Here is an 18175-nt window from a genome sequence, read left to right on the forward strand (position 1 = left end):
AACATTTTGTTTCTAAAGTTGTTTTATTTCAAAAAAAATTTTTTTTTGATGAAGAACTGAATACATACAACACACTTAGGGAAAATTAGATGCAACATGACAAAAACAAGTTTTATCATTCTTCTCATTGTTTCCTCCCATTATTAAGAAATTTGAAGGATGTTGAACTGTTTTGTTCCTGTTGATTTTGAGAATTTCATCTGAAGATTCTTTTGGTAAGGCTTCTGTGCATAAGTGTAAGCCAAGTAATTTTAAGTATGTTGAATACATTCATTTAGTTTTTTTTATCTTTGATATGTAGAAAGCACTTATTATTTAGATTTTTTCAGAGTCTGAATTTGTTGTGCTTAAATGTTTTTAAAACATTGCTCACTTCTTTCTGTTGCCACCTATTGGCATGGAATCATAGATGTACAAAGGAGCTTACTATCTTTTGGGATTTCCTTGCTTTACAGAAGGAAACTGAGACCCACAGATAATAGGTGACTATTTTACTTTTGTATAGTTTATGAGTGTGAGGGCTGAGGCTAGCCCCAAGATTGCAGGAAAAATAGTTCAGTTCTTTCTGCTATATTATGCATAGTCCCTAGCTTTTTTTTTTTCTTTTGAAAAAAGAAACTCAAGAAACCAAATGTAAGCTCTATTTTTATATTTTATTCTTGCAAATTAAATTAACCAATATAACTAATTTTTTTTTTAACTAAAATACTGACCAGATTAACTTTGTTTTATTTCTGTCACATAGTAATCATATACAGAGTTCTTTTTCTCTCGTGCCTAGTGAAGTGCCTGGCCTGTAGTAGTAATGACCTCACAGTAATATTTGTGTTTAAATATATGAAAAGTAGTGTTTTTTTTTTTCTATCATTGCATCTTTAATTTTTGTCTATATTTAGGGTTTGTTTCTATTTTTATGGTGAAATTTAGTGGTACCATTATAATGCCACTGCAAGTGGTTACTGTTTTGTGATTTGAGTACCAGTGTAGGTCATATTACATTTTAATTATTCTTCCCTTTTTTCTTTTAAATTTTAAGTCCATTTTAGGTTGTCATAGTGCTCTCAATAAGACCATAGAGCCAACAGAAATTAGTATCCATCATTTAATCAAACTTACGGAAATAAGTTTGAGGACTTTGCCTTTTTGCGGAGTGGGGTCGGGGTTGTTGAGAGGAAGAAGGGTCAGAAGTTCTTGGTTTCTTACTCCTTACTCTGCCTTGATTCTTTTTTTCCTTTTTTACTTCTTTTTATTTTTTTTTTCTGCCTTGATTCTTAAGGTTAGAATTATCTTTGAGTTAGAATCTCTTCAGTTAAGTGGGGTGTTTGATTTATATTATTTTTAACTTCTAGGATCTGTTCTCTTTTTTTGAGACAGAGTCTCACTAGAATCTTTTCTATCTCTTAGCATTCAGTGCTTTTGAAAATTTCTCCAGTGAGTAAACCTAATAAATGTCTCCTTTGAATCATCAGTTGGTTCAGAACAAATTATGATTCTTAACCCAACAGATTGTTTATTCTGCTGAAGAGAATTGAGTTTTGACTTTTAGAATTAGTCCTAATTAGTTTTGATGGAAGACATTGAAGATTGATAATTAAACACTTGGATATATTTTTAAACACAGCAGATTTTAATAGCATAAGAATAAAAATGTGTCTGGCGACATTTTTTCTGGTCTATATTATAGAGGTTTTGTTTGTCTTACCTTGTTTCAGTGATGTTTGCAGTGATATTAATGTTTGTGTTTTGTTCCATGTGAAATAATTATTTGCAGTCTTGAATACTTTGTTGGCCTCTTCTATTTGTCTTTTATTTAAATTCCTTCAATGGTTCTGAAATGTATATGATTTAAAATTGGCCTTAAAAAAGTATATTTGGTGATTTAAGGATATAAATCACTGTATTTGTGATTTATGTAGCTAAAAAAAAAAATCAGCACAGATATACCCTTTGGGTTTCTCAGAAAATGGTATGCATCTAAGGAATAGAATTATATACCCTGTCTAGTTCTAAGAAAGAGATGCAGTAGGTCAGAATGATACAGCAATGATAAAGGCAACAATGGAGTTTGGTGGGTATATTCTACCATCTTTTAATGATCAACTCTTTGCAATTAAAAATATATAAAATATGTAAATTATTTTTCTTCTCTACATTGTATTCTTAGAGGTCTACTCTAGATAGGTACCCCAAAGGAGGAGAAAGGAACTGAATATTAGATGGTAATTATCAAATAAAAGAAATGTGTTTATATTATGAATTGATAAGCTATATTTTTATGCTAATTTAGGATGAATGTTATGGAAAATTAAAATTACCTGCAGGTGCAGATTTTATAAGTCTTTCAGCTAGTAACTTTTATGCCCCTAACTTGCATATGTGAAACCAGGTATAATAGATTTATTGACCTTTGTGGCAATTTGAAACTATTGAAAAGGAATCCAGGCTTGTTGGGAGAGAGTGTACTGGTTGATAGTACTATTTGCCATGGTACTAAAAAAGAGCCAAGTGGTAATGCAAGTTTCTCTGTTATAAATTAACTATGAAACATTTGACGGTAGTCAAATTTGACAGTAGTCCATGTTCATACTTAGTTTCAGAGCAGTTCATGAAATGCTAAAGTGATAACATGCACCCCTCTGTCTTGCTGTGAACTTTTTTTTTTTAAGATGGGATCTCTGTTACTCAAGCTGTAAAGTGGTGGTGTGATGATGCTTCTGCAACCATGACCTTTTGGACTCAAGCAATCCTCTCACCTCAGCCTCCTGAGTAGCTGGGATTACAGCTGTGCCATCACACCCAGCTAATTTTTTGAACTTTTGTAGAGATGGAGTCTCGCTATGTTGCCTAGGCTGGTCTCAAACTCCTGTCCTCAAGCAGTCTTCCCACCTTGACTGGAATACAGGCATACTCTGCTGTACTCAGCCTACTATAAACTTTGTTTAACCAGATTAACTGTGACATTTAGATTTCATCTCATTATTTTCTCTTCATTTGGTAGAAGTCCAAAAAGTAATAAATTGCATAGTAGGTACCTACATAAATTAGATGAATGAATGGAAAAAAATAGCCATTGGACCACATTTTCCAGGCTGATGTTCTTAGGAACACTTTTCCATATTTACTATATATGCCACAAAACAGGACAGGAGAGGAGGCTTCTCTATTTAAATGGTGTTGGGAAATACTGAGTTAAACCAAGTTATACAGATTACATCCTTCATTATATCTCAGATCTTTTAATATGTTACTGTAATTTTCCTAGAGAAGGATAGAATGTGTAGCGTTTCCCTAATTTATACAATCGTTTTCTATAACAAACAAGCCCAAGCCCTTCTTATATCCCAGAATTAATGTTTCTTAAATTTTAATAACAAGATTATTATTTATTCTCTTATTCCTTTTGAATTACTTGTCCCAGGAAACTCACTATAATAGTTACAGAAAATAGTATCTGTTATATCTAAATAAAATTAAAGTCAAAGTATAATAGTGATGGAGTTTTCATCTTACTGTAAGTTTGTTGGATGTCCCATTCAAGTAAAACTCCCTCTTGTGAATTTCTTAGCTACAAATGTAATTATGTAGAAACAGCAAGAAGAACCAGTTTTCTGAACTAATTTTAAGCAAAAAATAAGAGTTAATTGATGAAATTGAGGCAACTAAGATTTTGTGTGAGAAAAGACCTGGTCATCTTAGGGTTAATTCTCTAAGGAGGTGAATGCTAAGAATAATGTCATATATTCTAGTTTTAGAGAAACAGATTCCAAATATTTCAGGACTGTAGAAAGAAATACGATTTTCATATATATATAAAATATATATATTTTAGGCCTCTCTAAAAACTGTTTTGAAAAAACAGTGGATGATTCTAAGGATGTTTGAAGATGTGCTCTATCTGCTGAACTTAGAACTTTAAAGGACACAGAGAAGAGAAGGCATAAAACCCACAGTAAATTCAGAAGTTTGTAATGATTGTATGAATAGTGTCAGAGAGGCTAAAAAAATAAATTACAAGTTGAGAAGAATACTAAAGCTAACAAGAAAGAGCCTTTTTTAAAAGTAGCATATGAATAAAGAAAACTCACTAGATCATTGCCTGGGGTTTTGAGAGAGGAGACATGGAATAAACAGGATAGAAAATATACAGGTGACCCTTGAACAATGCAAGGGTCAGGGCTGCCAACTCCCTGTGCAGTAAAAAATTTACATAAAACTTTTGAGTCCCCCTAATCTAAATTAATGGCCTACCATTGACTGCAAACCTTACCAAAACATAAACAGTTGATTAGCACATATATTGTATGTTATATATGTATAATATACTGTATTCTTACTATAAAGTAAGCTAGAGAAAAGAAGGTTATTAAGATAATCATAAGGAAGAAAAATATATTTACTACTCATTAAGTGGAAGTGAATCCTCATAAAGGTCAGAACTCTCTTCCTCCTCACGTTGAGGAGGAGGTGGAAGAGAAGGCAGAAGAGGCAGGCACACTTGGTGTAACTTTTATATAAGCCGAGCTGCATAGTTCAAACCTGTGTTGTTCAACAGTCAACTGTACTCTACTTTTGTAAGTGTTCTCTGAGAAATGTGAGCTAGTTGGTATAATTCGATGAAGTGTTAATGATTTAACTTCCCAAGTAATATTGATTATCAGAGGAAAGTCTTCATGTTGTGCTGCAGGGCTCTGTCATATCTTTGCTTGTTTGACTCTTTAATTATTTAACTTTTTTTTTTTTTTTTTTTTTTTTTGTGATGGGGTCTCAACTCTGTCACCCAAGCTGTGCGGTGATACAATCTCAGATCACTGCAGCCTTGATCTCCAGGCTCAGGTGATCCTCTCATCTCAGCCTCCCAAGTAACTGGAAGTACAGGCATGTGCCACCATGCCTGGCTAACTTTTCCATTTTTTGTAGCGACAGGTTTCCTCAGGTTTCCCAGGCTGGGCTCAAATTCCTAGGCTCAAGCAGTCAGCCTGTTTCAGCCTTCCAATGTGCTGGGATTACAGGTGAAAGCCACCACACCCAGCCTTATTTAACTTTTGACATAGATCACATACTTTTGAAAAGGTGCATACCCCGGGATAAGAGGAAGCATAGGCTTAAATTTATAAGATGAAATTTAGTGAAGATAAATGCCAAGTCCTGTTCTTTATATCAGAAAATAAGTTACTCAAGAGTAACATGCTGATTTAAAAACTGTTTATATATAAAAAGCACTTGAGTTTTTTAGAGCACAACTCAAAGTATGTTGACTGACATAAACATCATTAGTAAAACACACTGACAAGAATGCAGGGAGACCATGCGCGGTGGCTCATGCCTGTAATCCCAGCATTCTGGAAGGCCGAGGCAGGCAGATCACTTGATGTCAGGAGTACAAGGCCAACCTGGCCAACATGGTTGACACCCTGTCTCTACTAAAAATGCAAAAATTAGCCAGACATGGTGATGTTCGCCTGTAGTCCCATCTCCTCGGGAGGCTGAGGTGAGAGAATCACTTGAACCTGAGAAGCAGAAGTTGCAGTGAACCCATATTGCACCACTGCACTCGAGCCACGGAATAAGACTCGATCTCAAAAAAAAAAATGCCGGGAGTGTTGTGTACTCATTCATCATCCCATAACCTAATGTTGCATTCAGCCCTAACCATTGTGCTGAAAGAAAACACTGTAAGGAATTTAGTCAAATAACTTCACATATATACTAATTATTATCATCTAAGATGATGTTTCAGGGAGCCAAAAAGGGGCTAAGAGGAAAGATTCAAGGAATTAGGACTGTGTGTCCTAGAGAATAAAAAGATTTAGAAAGGAATTTGATACCTGTCTTCCAGTATTTGAAAATACTATAGGTGAGAATAATTTAAAACCCCTTTTAGTAGGTCATTAAATAAGATGCTTAGATTATTACTTTTAGGGGATATTTTCAGGGCTGGAGAAGAGAACCTTCTTCAGTTAAAAACAGACAAACAAATTTGCTCCTTATCCATTCTGTTTAATTGGGCAAAATTAAATCCTTCTGTTTCTTTCAGTAGAGCTGAAACTTTTAATCTTCAGTTCTCTAAATCCTTTTTAAAAATGTGGTTTCATCTTAAATTACATGATTTTTTTAAATGTAGTTAGGAAGTTAAAATGTGGTGTTAAAATATAATTAAAATATAACTAGTTCCAATCTAAACAGAAATTATCAGATTGCATTATTGAATTTCAAAGACCATTTTCTGAAGACTTTTCCTTAAAACTTACTAAAATACTAAACTTGTAGGTTTTGTTCATATACATTAAGATACTTACATTCACAGATATTATATTTACAACTAATGATTTTTTTATTTATTACTGTAGATCATACCTCACTCCTGTTAGGGATGAAGAGTCTGAATCCCAAAGAAAAGCAAGATCTAGACAAGCAAGACAATCTAGAAGATCAACACAGGTATATTTAATATAATTAATATATACAACTTACATAAGTAGCATGTAAAGCATATATATACATGTATACACACACACTTGTAAAACAAATTACCTTTCTCTTTTTCACTTTGTTGTGAAAATATTGATGTCAGTATATAGTATGAGTAAATCCTTAAAAGGTAAAGGTCGCTCTAGTATTTCTCCCATAGTCTTTTGTATGGTTTCACCGTTACTATTATATTTCATCTAATTAGCATATGTGTTTGTGTCTTTTTGAGTTTTTTTTTAATCCCTATTTCTAATATAGCATCTGGCACAGAGTATTTGGTGTTAGAATGAATTAATCATATATGATGTCTAATAACTGAGTATTTGGAAGGTGGGGGGCAGAGAATAGGCTCTTATATTAGGTATATAAACAGCTAATGTTCAAGTATGAAAAAAAATGCCATTCAGGCTGGTGATCTCCTTACCTCCTCTTTGCCATTCTAATTATGCTAAATATGATGTATACTTTTGTGTCTTTCTCTTTACCCACAGTTAAGAAGCTCCACAGTCCAGATTCAGCTGTCTTGTCCTTACCATTACTTAGCTTACAAGCTGAACTATTTGCTAGGGCCTTAATATACTTTTTCTGTCTTTATACTTTTCACTTCTTGAAATCTAACCTGTTCTTCAGGGTCAAATCTTTAAAAATTTATTGAATTCTCTCATAAGCCTTAACAGTTATCATGCATGTGTGTATATATATATATATATATACACACACACACACACATATATATAAACATAAATATTTATAATGTAATATACAAACAGTATATATGTTGACTATTCTTCCCTACTCTGAACTTGTGGGGAACACTTATATGCATAAAGTATTTGTCATATCTTTTACCATTTTGTCAATTTCTGAATACAGAGGTGATTTCTCATCTACATTTATATCTTCCCCAGTACCTATCATTGTGCTTGCTAATGGTGATTCTTCATAGAATGAATGTAACTTGCTGTTTCCATTTGCAAACCAATTCTAAACATGCATATTTGACTTTTAATGCATTTGTGTATAATATATCCATTTCTGAAATATTCCTTTGAAACAAGCTTTAATGCATCTCATAACTATATTGATCTTTTTGTGTGTGCAGGGAGTGACATTAACTGATCTTCAAGAAGCTGAGAAAACTATAGGAAGAAGTCGTTCTGCCCGAACCAGAGAACAAGAAAATGAAGAAAAAGAAAAAGAGGAAAAAGAAAAACAAGATAAAGAGAAACAAGAAGAAAAGAAGGAGTCAGAAACATCTAGAGACGATGAATATAAACAAAAGTACTCCAGAACGTATGATGAGGTAACAGTATATCAAAACACATTTAAATCAAATGATACGAACAGTTCTTACGTCCCTAGCATACAAGAGATTTATATACCAACAAACCATATACAAACTACTTCAGAGAATTTTAGCTGGAAATCTGAATTACTTTGGCATGATTAGATCACTACTTTTTCTTTGAAATGAATTTTTAAATACTTTATATGTTTTTGTATTTAACGTTTCAAATGGGTTTTGATGTTAATGTTTCACAGACTTATCAGCGTTATAGGCCAGTATCAACTTCAAGTTCAACCACTCCATCCTCTTCACTTTCTACTATAAGCAGTTCACTCTATGCTTCAAGTCAACTAAACAGGCCAAATAGTCTTGTAGGTATAACATCTGCTTACTCCAGAGGAATAACAAAAGAAAATGAAAGAGGTAAGAAAACCAAATTTTGAAAACACTTTGCTTTCTTCGTATAATATAATCCTTAGAATTAGGGTTTCCTAAATAATAATTTGAAAAAAAAAGGAACAACATCCTAACTTGTTATTCATTGAACCTAAACGGAAAGAATATGAAGGTTGAGAATGAGAAAAGTAGAAAACAGATATAGAAAATAATATGACCTGCAGTTGATATTAATATTTTTATAACCCAATGCTTCACAAAAGTTCATGTCCACCTATAAAGAAAAGTTAATATTGAACTGGTGGGTGACTATTTCTAGAAGCAGTTTATTAATATAGTACTTCTCAGATGCTCTAAGCTATTTCTTGCCTGCTGTGGAGATAATATCATTTAAATGTTTTTTGTGAAATTGTTGTAAACTAAAATTACTTAATACATGTAATGATCTCACTAAAACACATTTTTTACACTTATTTCTTGAAAAATACATTTCTTTCTTAACTATATATTGGCATATTGATACTCATTATTACCATTTCCTATTATTTTATATAAACTTTCTATTTAAATTCTGAGTAATTCCTATTAAATCAGAGATAAATACTAAATAAAATTATTTTTAATTATAGGCTTTTTATATTTTAAAGCCTAAATTTTATTGTATTAGTCCTGATAAATATCAGTAATAATGTAGAATAAACACCAGAAAATAAAGTTTTTCCCAATTTCCAGCTATATATTTTCTTATGTTGGTCATTGAGATATTTCAGTTCTTTAAACTGCTGTGAGTAAGGCCTGCAATAGTGTTTGTGAAAATTTTTAACCAACATTTAAAATTAGAGATACTCACTTCAAACTTCATATTTTTGGCATTTCTTGAAAAGTTGGCAGATCCGGCAACACTGGATCTGAATTCTTACATATCAACAATTAGCTGGAGCTGTGTAGTTACAGCTGCTTGCCTTCCATCCCCCTGGATAGTCCCCTGGGCCATTTTACCCATTGATATTACCTGGATAGCTGCTATGGGCATTGGAGTTTGAGATCTTTGCCCTAAACCTATTCCAAAATAGCTTTGAAAACTTCTCTTAATACTCTATTGGAGTGTCTTAAAATCATTTTGTTTCATGTACATCTATATTTATTAGCATATTCATAGTCTCTAATATTCTTCTAGTATGTAAGCCTGAAGCCATTTTAACTGTCTCAGGAATGAAACGGAAATACTAAAACTAACATTTTTGTGCTGATTTGTTTTTAATAAACATTTTCCAGAAGAAACAGTCTTGCTCTTAATACTATCTAATGGAAATGAAATGAAGTGAATATTGTATCACTGCCTGGCAAAGACTGGCAATATTAGAAGCAGAAACTAATAAATGTATTTGATTCCCACTGGCTGTTCCGTCATTAAGAACTGTTTTTATTCCATATAGTGTCAGCTTTGAGTATAATAACGATTTCCTTCTCAGTCATTAATAACTAGAACCCCATTCTTCTTTATAGGGTTTCGTTATTTTCATTTTATCAAATATTTGTGTCTTTTAAACAACATTTTTAGTTTAGGACTGGGAATATGAAGATAAGTTTTATCCTGATCCTTAACATATCTAATGGGAGATAGAGATACATGTTTAAATCAAATGTATAAGCTGGGTGCGGTGGCTCACACCTGTAATCTCAGCACTTTGAGAGGCTGAGGCAGGCAGGATCACTTGAGGTCAGAAGTTCAAAACCAGCCTGGCCAACATGGTGAAACCCTGTCTCTACTAAAAGTACAAAAAAAAAAAAAATTAGCGGGGCATGATGGCAGGTACCTGTAATCCCAGCTACTTGTGAGGCTGAGGCAGGAGAACTGCTTGAACCCAGGAGGCAGAGGTTACAGTGAGCCAAGATCACGCCACTGCACTCTGGCCTGGGAAACAAGACCAAGATTGCGTCTCAAAAAATAAAATAATAAATCAAATGTATAGGAGCTCAGAGAGGGTCAAAAATTAATTCTGATTTGAGAAATTTAGAATGTTTCACAAAGGAGGTTGACTTAGAATTGTTTTTACAATTACCTTGCAAAATATTGTCAAGATATATTGCTAGTGTGTGGTTCATTGCAATCCTGAACAGAGGGAGAAAAAAGAGAAGAGGAAAAAGAAGGAGAAGATAAATCACAACCTAAATCAATCAGAGAACGACGGCGACCAAGAGAGAAAAGAAGATCTACAGGAGTTTCATTTTGGACACAAGATGTGAGAACCTATTAAAATACAATATTTGATAGTATTCTTAATGTGTCCAAAAGTACATGCTAATAATTTCTTATATGCCTTAGGTTATGTATTCCTTAAATCATCACTATGTTTTCTGAGTTGAGTTGTTAAATAAGAAAAATTCTTTATAAGGATAGTTAACTACTTAGACTGTTGGTGCTACTTAAAAGCAGGAGTTCTGACATAATTATGCAATAGAAATAATGTCTGAAGCTCAGAGTGCATGTATTGATTATTTTATTTTATAATAGCTAAACTGCTTCTTGTAAAACATCTTTAAAGAATTTCTAAGGAGACTAATTTCATTTTCATAAATATTACTATAACATCTATATTACAAATTACTTCCATCTCAAAGCATGCTAAATAGAAACTGTGCTTTGCTTATCAAATTACAACAGTCTTGTAAAAAATGAATGTTTTTCCTGATGCTTGATTGTGTGCCTGACATTGCTATTCATTGATTTTGTTTCCATTTTCTAAGAAAATAAACCTTTTATTGAAGTATGATATGTTCAGAAACATAATTCATACATATATAGCTTAATGGATTAGCACAGTGGGAGCATATCTACATAATCACCACTCAGAATGGTGGCTAAAAAGAGCAATGTAGGCCAGACATGGTGGCTCACACCTGTAATCCCTGCACTTTGGGATGCCAGGGATACCAAAGCTGGTGGATCGCCTGAACTCAGGAGTTCGAGACCACCCTGGGCAACATGGTGAAACCCCATCTATACTAAAATACAAACAATTAGCCAGGCGTGGTGGTGTGCACCTGTAGTCCCAGCTACGCGGGAGGCTGAGGCACAAGAATCATTTGAACGCGGAAGCAGAGGTTGGGCCACTGCACTCCAGCTTGGGCTACAGAGTGAGAATTGGTCTCAAGGAAAAAAAAAAAAAGGAGTGTAGATTGCCCGCATGTTCTCCTCAATCCCTATCATCCTCATTTTCAAAGTCAGCTAGTATCCTGATTTCTAACACCATAGTTAACTATGTCTGTTTTTGAAGAACATATGACTAGAACTATGAATTTTATAACTCATTAAGTTTATAAGATATATCTATGCTATTGTATGTAGCAGTACATTTACTTCTGTTATAAAAAAATTTTTTTTTTTTTTTTATAACAAGGTCACGCAGTGCAGTGGCATGACCTTGGCTCACCGCAACCTCCGCCTCCTGGGTTCAAGTGATTCTCCTGCCTCAACCCCTGGAGTAGCTGGGATTACAGGTGCTTGCCACCACGCCTGGCTAATTTTTCATATTTTTAGTAGAGACGGGGTTGGTCAGGCTAGTCTACAACTCCTGACCTCAGGTGATCCACCTGCCTCAGCCTCCCAAAGTGCCGGGATTACAGGCATGAGCCACCGTGCCCAGCCATAAAAATATTTTTTTAAGAAAATACCTAACTATCCATTCTTCCGGTGAATGAACATGGAATCATGTGTCTTCTTGTTAAATTGACTCAACTCTCACTATATGGTCTTCTTTATCTCTGAAGAGCTAAGGCATATGAAAACAATAGCACAAAAATATGGGAAAGTATTAAATGGACTTGAAGAGTTTTCGTATCTTTCCATTGTCCATGCTGTGGACAAAATATATATTGGACTTGATGAATCAAGAGTGCACATGTCTATTAAAAAAAAGTTTAAAAAGAGAGGGAAAATCAGACATAAATTATGAAGAAGTAAAGGAAGAACATAGGGGGAAATAGAAAAATGGTTTTCTATTTTTCTTTTGATTTTTACTATACAAAAGTTAAACATATACTGTATAGAAGGAGAGTAGTATAATGAGCCTTACCCCAAGTATTCATTTTTTCAGCTAAATTCCCACCCCATTTCTCAACTCCCATGTTATTTAGAAGAAAATCCTAGACATGTCATTTTATCTACAAATGTCTCAAGTATATTCTGAAAGATAAGGACTCCCAAAAATTATTTTAAAAAATAATTTTTGAAATTATTAGTAAAATTTCCTAAAGTACATTGGCAATGTATTTTTAGAGTGATGAAAACGAACAGGAACAACAATCAGACTCAGAAGAGGGATCCAATAAGAAAGAAACTCAGGTAAATACCATTACTCTTTGTATTGAGAAGTATTCATGTTTTTTAAGAATTACTTTTAAATTGTGTTTTATTATATTTATTCATGCAAAACAGTTATTGCATACTCTACCTACATGCTGGATATGCAATATCAGTGTCTTCCTGGGGATCAGGATTAGAAGGACTGGGAAGGGTCACAAAATAATGTTTTGGAAGTGATGGAAATATTCTGGTTTTGATCTTAGTGGTGGTTTTATGGATATACAGAACTGCCAAAACTCACCAAATTGTACACTCTAAGTGGGTGTAATTTATTGTATGTCATTTAATCTTTGGAGTTAAAAGAAAAAGCAGAAAAAGAAATAGTACCCTTGGCCAAAGGAAAATATCTGAAGAATACTCAAAAGTAGTGGAAATCTAGAAATAGTAGGCTCAGATTTTTTATTTCTGTCGATTTTATTTCAAAGTTATGTTCTGGAGAAGATAGGCATCTTTTAACTTTCTTTTACATGTATTTAGAAATCTAGTCTCCAACAGATTTTATATTCAGAATCACAATTATCTTCCCAACAATCTTTTTTTAAAGACATCTTTTTCCTCTCAGTACTGATTAAGGACCTAAAGCAAGTTTGAATGAAAAGGCTGCATAGCCAGCAAGGGTTGAAAGTTCCCCTCATCCCCTTCCCTATTGTTTGGCTGTGCAGAAAGCTAAAATATTTTAAATATTTCTATTCATATGGGGATAGAGCTGAACAACACGAGTTTTAAACCTGGCACTATCTAGCCTGAAACAGCATTCTGGTCATATTAATATTATTTTCTTCATTTTGAGTTCGAGTTCCTTAATAGAGCTATCACATTTCTTTTTAGTCAGCAAGGATCTACAGTAATATGAAGTGAACAAAAGTTGATTACCTGTTCTAGGTGACTATGAACATTATTTTAGGACCAAGTTTGCCTATTTTGACCCCAAAATTTTGTTGTAACTTAGGTGGCCATACAGATTGAGAAGTGAATTGGTTCTGAGGTTAAATTATTTGCAGGGCTAAAGCTTTGGTACATAAACTCTTTGCCTATCACTTGTCAGCACTCCACAATTTACCTATGCCCCTTCTTTATTATATTCTATCAGTTTGTTCATAATCTTTTTTTCCCACTGGTACCCTACAAATTCCCATCTTGCAAGGACAAACAATGGACAGGTAAACAAGAGGGGAGGAAATCAGTAAACCATCCTCAGCTGACACCTCTCATTGCCTTATCACTCAGACTCCAGCCCCCACCAAGCTGGAGTTGGAAGAGAGATTGTCTGGTTTTTAAAGTTGTAATTTTGAAGCATATTGATGTATATTGTGTTTTAAGTTTTGCTGCTGAAATTAAATATGAGATTTGTTAAGATGAAGAAGAATATTGTTTCTAGGAAGAAAAGTTTTTTTAGTTGCAATTTAAGTAGTTTTTGTTGATTTTAAATAGATTGTTTAGAGTTCTTTCAGTTATATGTAACCAAAAACCTAACTCAAACCAGGTTAAACCAAGAAAATTTATTGTACTTCAGTTATATTCTGCAGTCCTTTGTATCAGCTTCATCCTCAGGCTGATTTAGCTCATAAGGATGGGATTATAGTTGGCTTAGGATAGACAGGGCTTATCACTGAACTGTTGCAGCCATTTTGCTACCAACATGGGCTACATGTCATCTCACCTAAACCTAGTAAATTCTACATCATTAGAAACAGGAAGAATGGATGTAGATAAATAAGATGCAATGTATGTGCGTACATCAATATTTTCTATATTCACAGATACTATGTGTCCGAAAAAGGTTGGTTAGATAATAGTGCTTATCTAGAGAATGGAGGGTTAAGGAATTACAGAGGAACTTTGCATACCATTATATGAACTTAAAATACTGTAAGTTTTGATTTTTTTTAATCTTTTTTTTTTTTTTTTAAATATGGAACGCTTCACGAATTTGCGTGTCATCCTTGCGCAGGGGCCATGCTAATCTTCTCTGTATCGTTCCAATTTTAGTATATGTGCTGCCGAAGCGAGCACTAATCTTTTTTATCTTTAAAAAAAGGATATTTTTACTTTGGAAAATTAATCTTAAAATTTAGGGAACAAGGACATTATGCTAAGTGAAATAAGCAAGTTACAAAAAGACAGGAACTGTGTGATTTCACCTATTTGGATATCATAGAAACAAAGTAGAACCGTAGTTGCCAGAGCTAGGAAGAGGGGGACAAAGGAAGTTTTTCAGTGAGTATAGAGTTTTATTTTTGCAAGATGAAAAAGTTTTAGAGATCTTTTATACAACAATGTGAATATTAATTAAAAATATTGAACTATATACTCTAAAAATGGTTTACACAGTAAATTATATATTATGTGGTTTTTACCACAATTCTTAAGTTTTTAAATAATGATAGGTCAGGCATGGTGGCTCATGCCTGTAATCCCAACACCCTGGGAAGCTGAGGTGGGAGGATTGCTTTAGCTCAGGAGTTCAAGACTAATCTGGGCAACATAGGGATACCCTATCTCCACAGTAAATTAGTCAGCTGTGGTGGTACATGCCTGTAGTCCCAGCTAATTAGGAGACTGAGGCAGAAAGATCGCTTGAGCCCAGGAGGTCGAGGCTGTAGTGAGCTGTGATCATATCACTGCACTCCAGCCTGGGAAACAGAGCAACACCTCATCCTAAAAATAGTAACAATAATCAGTGATAACACCATGATTTTTAAAGACAAATAGAATTTGAGTGATTTCTGTGACTTTTTATTTTTAAAATTTCAATCAGTGAATGTAAGTGTAGACTATAAGGTGAGATGTATTGTTTTTGTTTGAAATGTAGACATTTTAGTTCATGAATAGCTATTTTACTGAATTTGAATATCTTGAAAATTGAAATTTATTTTTTAAAATTGCTAATTGTTGTAAAACCAAAGAATGAATCAACAAAATAAAGCATTACCTTAAAAACAATGTAGGGAGCAAAGTTAAAATTAGTTTTGCAGAAGAAATTTACACAGACTTTAGTAAAACTTTTTAGTCCAAAATAGGCTTTAAACAATCCCAGAAGTAACCCAGTAATTTTACAGTGTTTTCAAAGATAAATATAATAGGAAATCACTAATATTTAAATTAAGAAGTTTAACAAACCATTATGAATAGTAACAGAAAATTATAGAATCAGTGACTGTTTCAATAGAAAAAGAAAAGGCTAAATTTGACTACTGAAAAAGTCTACTTTGGCCCCCAGTAAGACTATTTACCCTATTAATCATTTCACCATTTAGATAAGATTTTCTGGAACTTCAGTGTAGCATACCACCTGCTTGAGAAAATTAAATTTCCTGTCACCTAATTTGCTAACCTTGAAGATCTATAGCTAGATTTCCAGGAAGCAAATTTTAAATAAAATAGGTGTATACTGTCATGCATAAAATACTGTAGGTGTTTATTTATTTGCCTCAGAAACAAAAATGAGTAAAATGACTGCTTTGAGATATTATAGTAAACTTGATATTTCTTAATATAAATATATTACTTCCTCCTGCTCATTGGGTATATGTAATAGATATGTTTCTTAATCTCATTTTTTTCTTCTAAGTAAAAAATAATGTAAGTGGTTATTGTAGGAAATCACAGGAGATACCCATAAATTGCTGCATGTAATTGCATGATGGTATGCATGTGAAAATATAGTGACTCTGTATTCTGGAACCTTTTTCTAAAAACAACCTCAGTAAAATTAAAGCATATGTAGAAATAGATGTTACCTTAATAGTGTGAAAATGCTATTGATAGTACATTAAATTTACTTAATCATAGGTTAATAGTTTAATGAAAGCATAAAAATTTAGTATGCCTATGTTTTTCTCTTCCTTTCTTTCTAGACGGATTCCATTTCTAGGTATGTTTTATATATATTTTTAACTGACTTTCTTATTTTTATGTTTGTTAAAAATGCGTTGCTAGGAATTTTTGGATTTCGTATGTTTATAAAATTATTTGATAATTTAAAAAAATTACAGAAATTGTGATGGCCTTATCATTGTTACTAGCTTTCTTTGTTAAAGGCTTTACTTCTAGTTCACTAGTCACAGTAAGAAGATTTTTTTCCCAAATCTCTACAACAGAGGTATTCTGAAGTTTCTTAAGTTCAACTATTATTAACATCAGGGTCTGATAATACCCACACTTGCCCAGAAATTTATTTGATTAGGTATGCAGAATCTTCTCTTATATCCTTGCTTTAGACAAAAGAGAACCAGTGAAGACACTTTAAAAAGTATCATCTAGCTCAAGCCTGTAATCCTAGCACTTTGGGAGGCTGAGGTGGAAGGATTATTTGAGTCCAGGAGTTGAAGCCTGGACAACATTAAAACTCCATCTCTACCAAAAAAAAAAAAAATTTTTTTTTAAATTATCCAGACATATTGCGTTATCCTGTATTACTACCTACTGGGGAGGCTGAGTCAAAAGGATCACTTGAGCTCCAGGAGTTCAAGGTTATAGGAAGCTATGATTGTGCCACTGTGCTCCAGCCTGCACTCCTTACTGGACACAGTGAGATCCTGTGTCTTTAAAAAAAATAGTAATAATATCATCTGTACTTCAAAAGTATCCATCTTTTCAGAGAACCTGCACTAGATCCTTGATTTTGATCTCCATTCCATTTCTCTTGTAATTGTTAACCACAGCCCTGTAAGACCAATAATAAATTTCTGTCTGCTGATGATTCTGTTGAACAGAAATGCAGAGGCAATGACATCTATCAGAAAAAGTAACCTGAATTTCAGAACCAGATAAAAAGACAGTTCTCTTTTACCAATAAGATATGTTTTTCCTGTTTAGGACAAACCCATTATCTGTCACTTTGGATATACTATTTCATCAAATCTAAGACATTACTCATTTTAAAACATGTTACCTACCACTAAAAAAAGGAAAGATGCTACCAATTAAACTATAATGCATCATCAGTTGTAAGCCATTTTCTGATTTTGGAAATATTAAAATGTGGGAGGAAACATACAATTTAAAATTAATCATATGAAACTAGTTTTGGCTTTTTTTTTTTTTTTTTTTTTTTGAGACGGAGTTTCGCTCTTGTTACCCAGGCTGGAGTGCAATGGCACGATCTCGGCTCACCGCAACCTCCGCCTCCTGGGTTCAGGCAATTCTCCTGCCTCAGCCTCCTGAGTAGCTGGGATTACAGTCACGTGCCACCATGCCCAGCTAATTTTTTTGTATTAGTAGAGACGGGGTTTCTCCATGTTGACCAGGATGGTCTCGATCTCTTGACCTCGTGATCCACCCGCCTCGGCCTCCCAAAGTGCTGGGATTACAGGCTTGAGCCACCGCGCCCGGCCAGTTTTGGCTTTTAAACGTGAAAATTTTGACTCTCTTCCTCAATTAATGAAAATTAGTAGTGTTAAAAAATAGGCTGGGCACAGTGGCTCATTCCTGTAGTCTCCCAGCACTTTGGGAGTCTGAGACATATGAATTACTTGAGCCCAGGAGTTCAAGACCAGCCTGGGCAACGTGTTGAAACCCCGTCTCCACAAAAAGTACAGAATTAGGCATGGTGGCATGTGCCTGTAGTCCCAGCAACTCGGGAGGTATAAGGATTACTTGAGCCCAGGAAGTCGCTTCTGTAGTGAGCTAGGATCTTGCCACTGCACTCCATCCTG

At 33.9% G+C, this 18175-nt stretch overlaps 1 protein-coding gene and 1 non-coding gene across 10 annotated transcripts in view; one reads left to right on the forward strand and one right to left on the reverse strand.

The window, feature by feature from the left end:
• Positions 1-18175, forward strand: part of PPP1R12A (protein phosphatase 1 regulatory subunit 12A) — a 150825-nt gene that overhangs the window by 117335 nt on the left and 15315 nt on the right. For all 9 annotated transcript variants that reach the window (XM_012442037.2, XM_012442042.2, XM_012442038.2 and 6 more), the window contains 6 exons: positions 6348-6438; positions 7571-7771; positions 8011-8179; positions 10274-10395; positions 12432-12497; positions 16376-16392. In XM_012442037.2, coding sequence (XP_012297460.1) covers positions 6348-6438; positions 7571-7771; positions 8011-8179; positions 10274-10395; positions 12432-12497; positions 16376-16392 — 666 coding nt within the window. The remainder of the gene's footprint in view (positions 1-6347; positions 6439-7570; positions 7772-8010; positions 8180-10273; positions 10396-12431; positions 12498-16375; positions 16393-18175) is intronic.
• Positions 14425-14531, reverse strand: LOC135275446 (U6 spliceosomal RNA). Its single transcript, XR_010343079.1, has one exon. It is a non-coding gene; the product is annotated as a U6 spliceosomal RNA (small nuclear RNA).

Source organism: Aotus nancymaae, unplaced genomic scaffold (assembly GCF_030222135.1).
Source record: "Aotus nancymaae isolate 86718 unplaced genomic scaffold, 86718_ANA_hifiasm-v0.15.2.pri h1tg000016l, whole genome shotgun sequence".
NCBI classification, from domain to species: Eukaryota; Metazoa; Chordata; class Mammalia; order Primates; family Aotidae; genus Aotus; species Aotus nancymaae.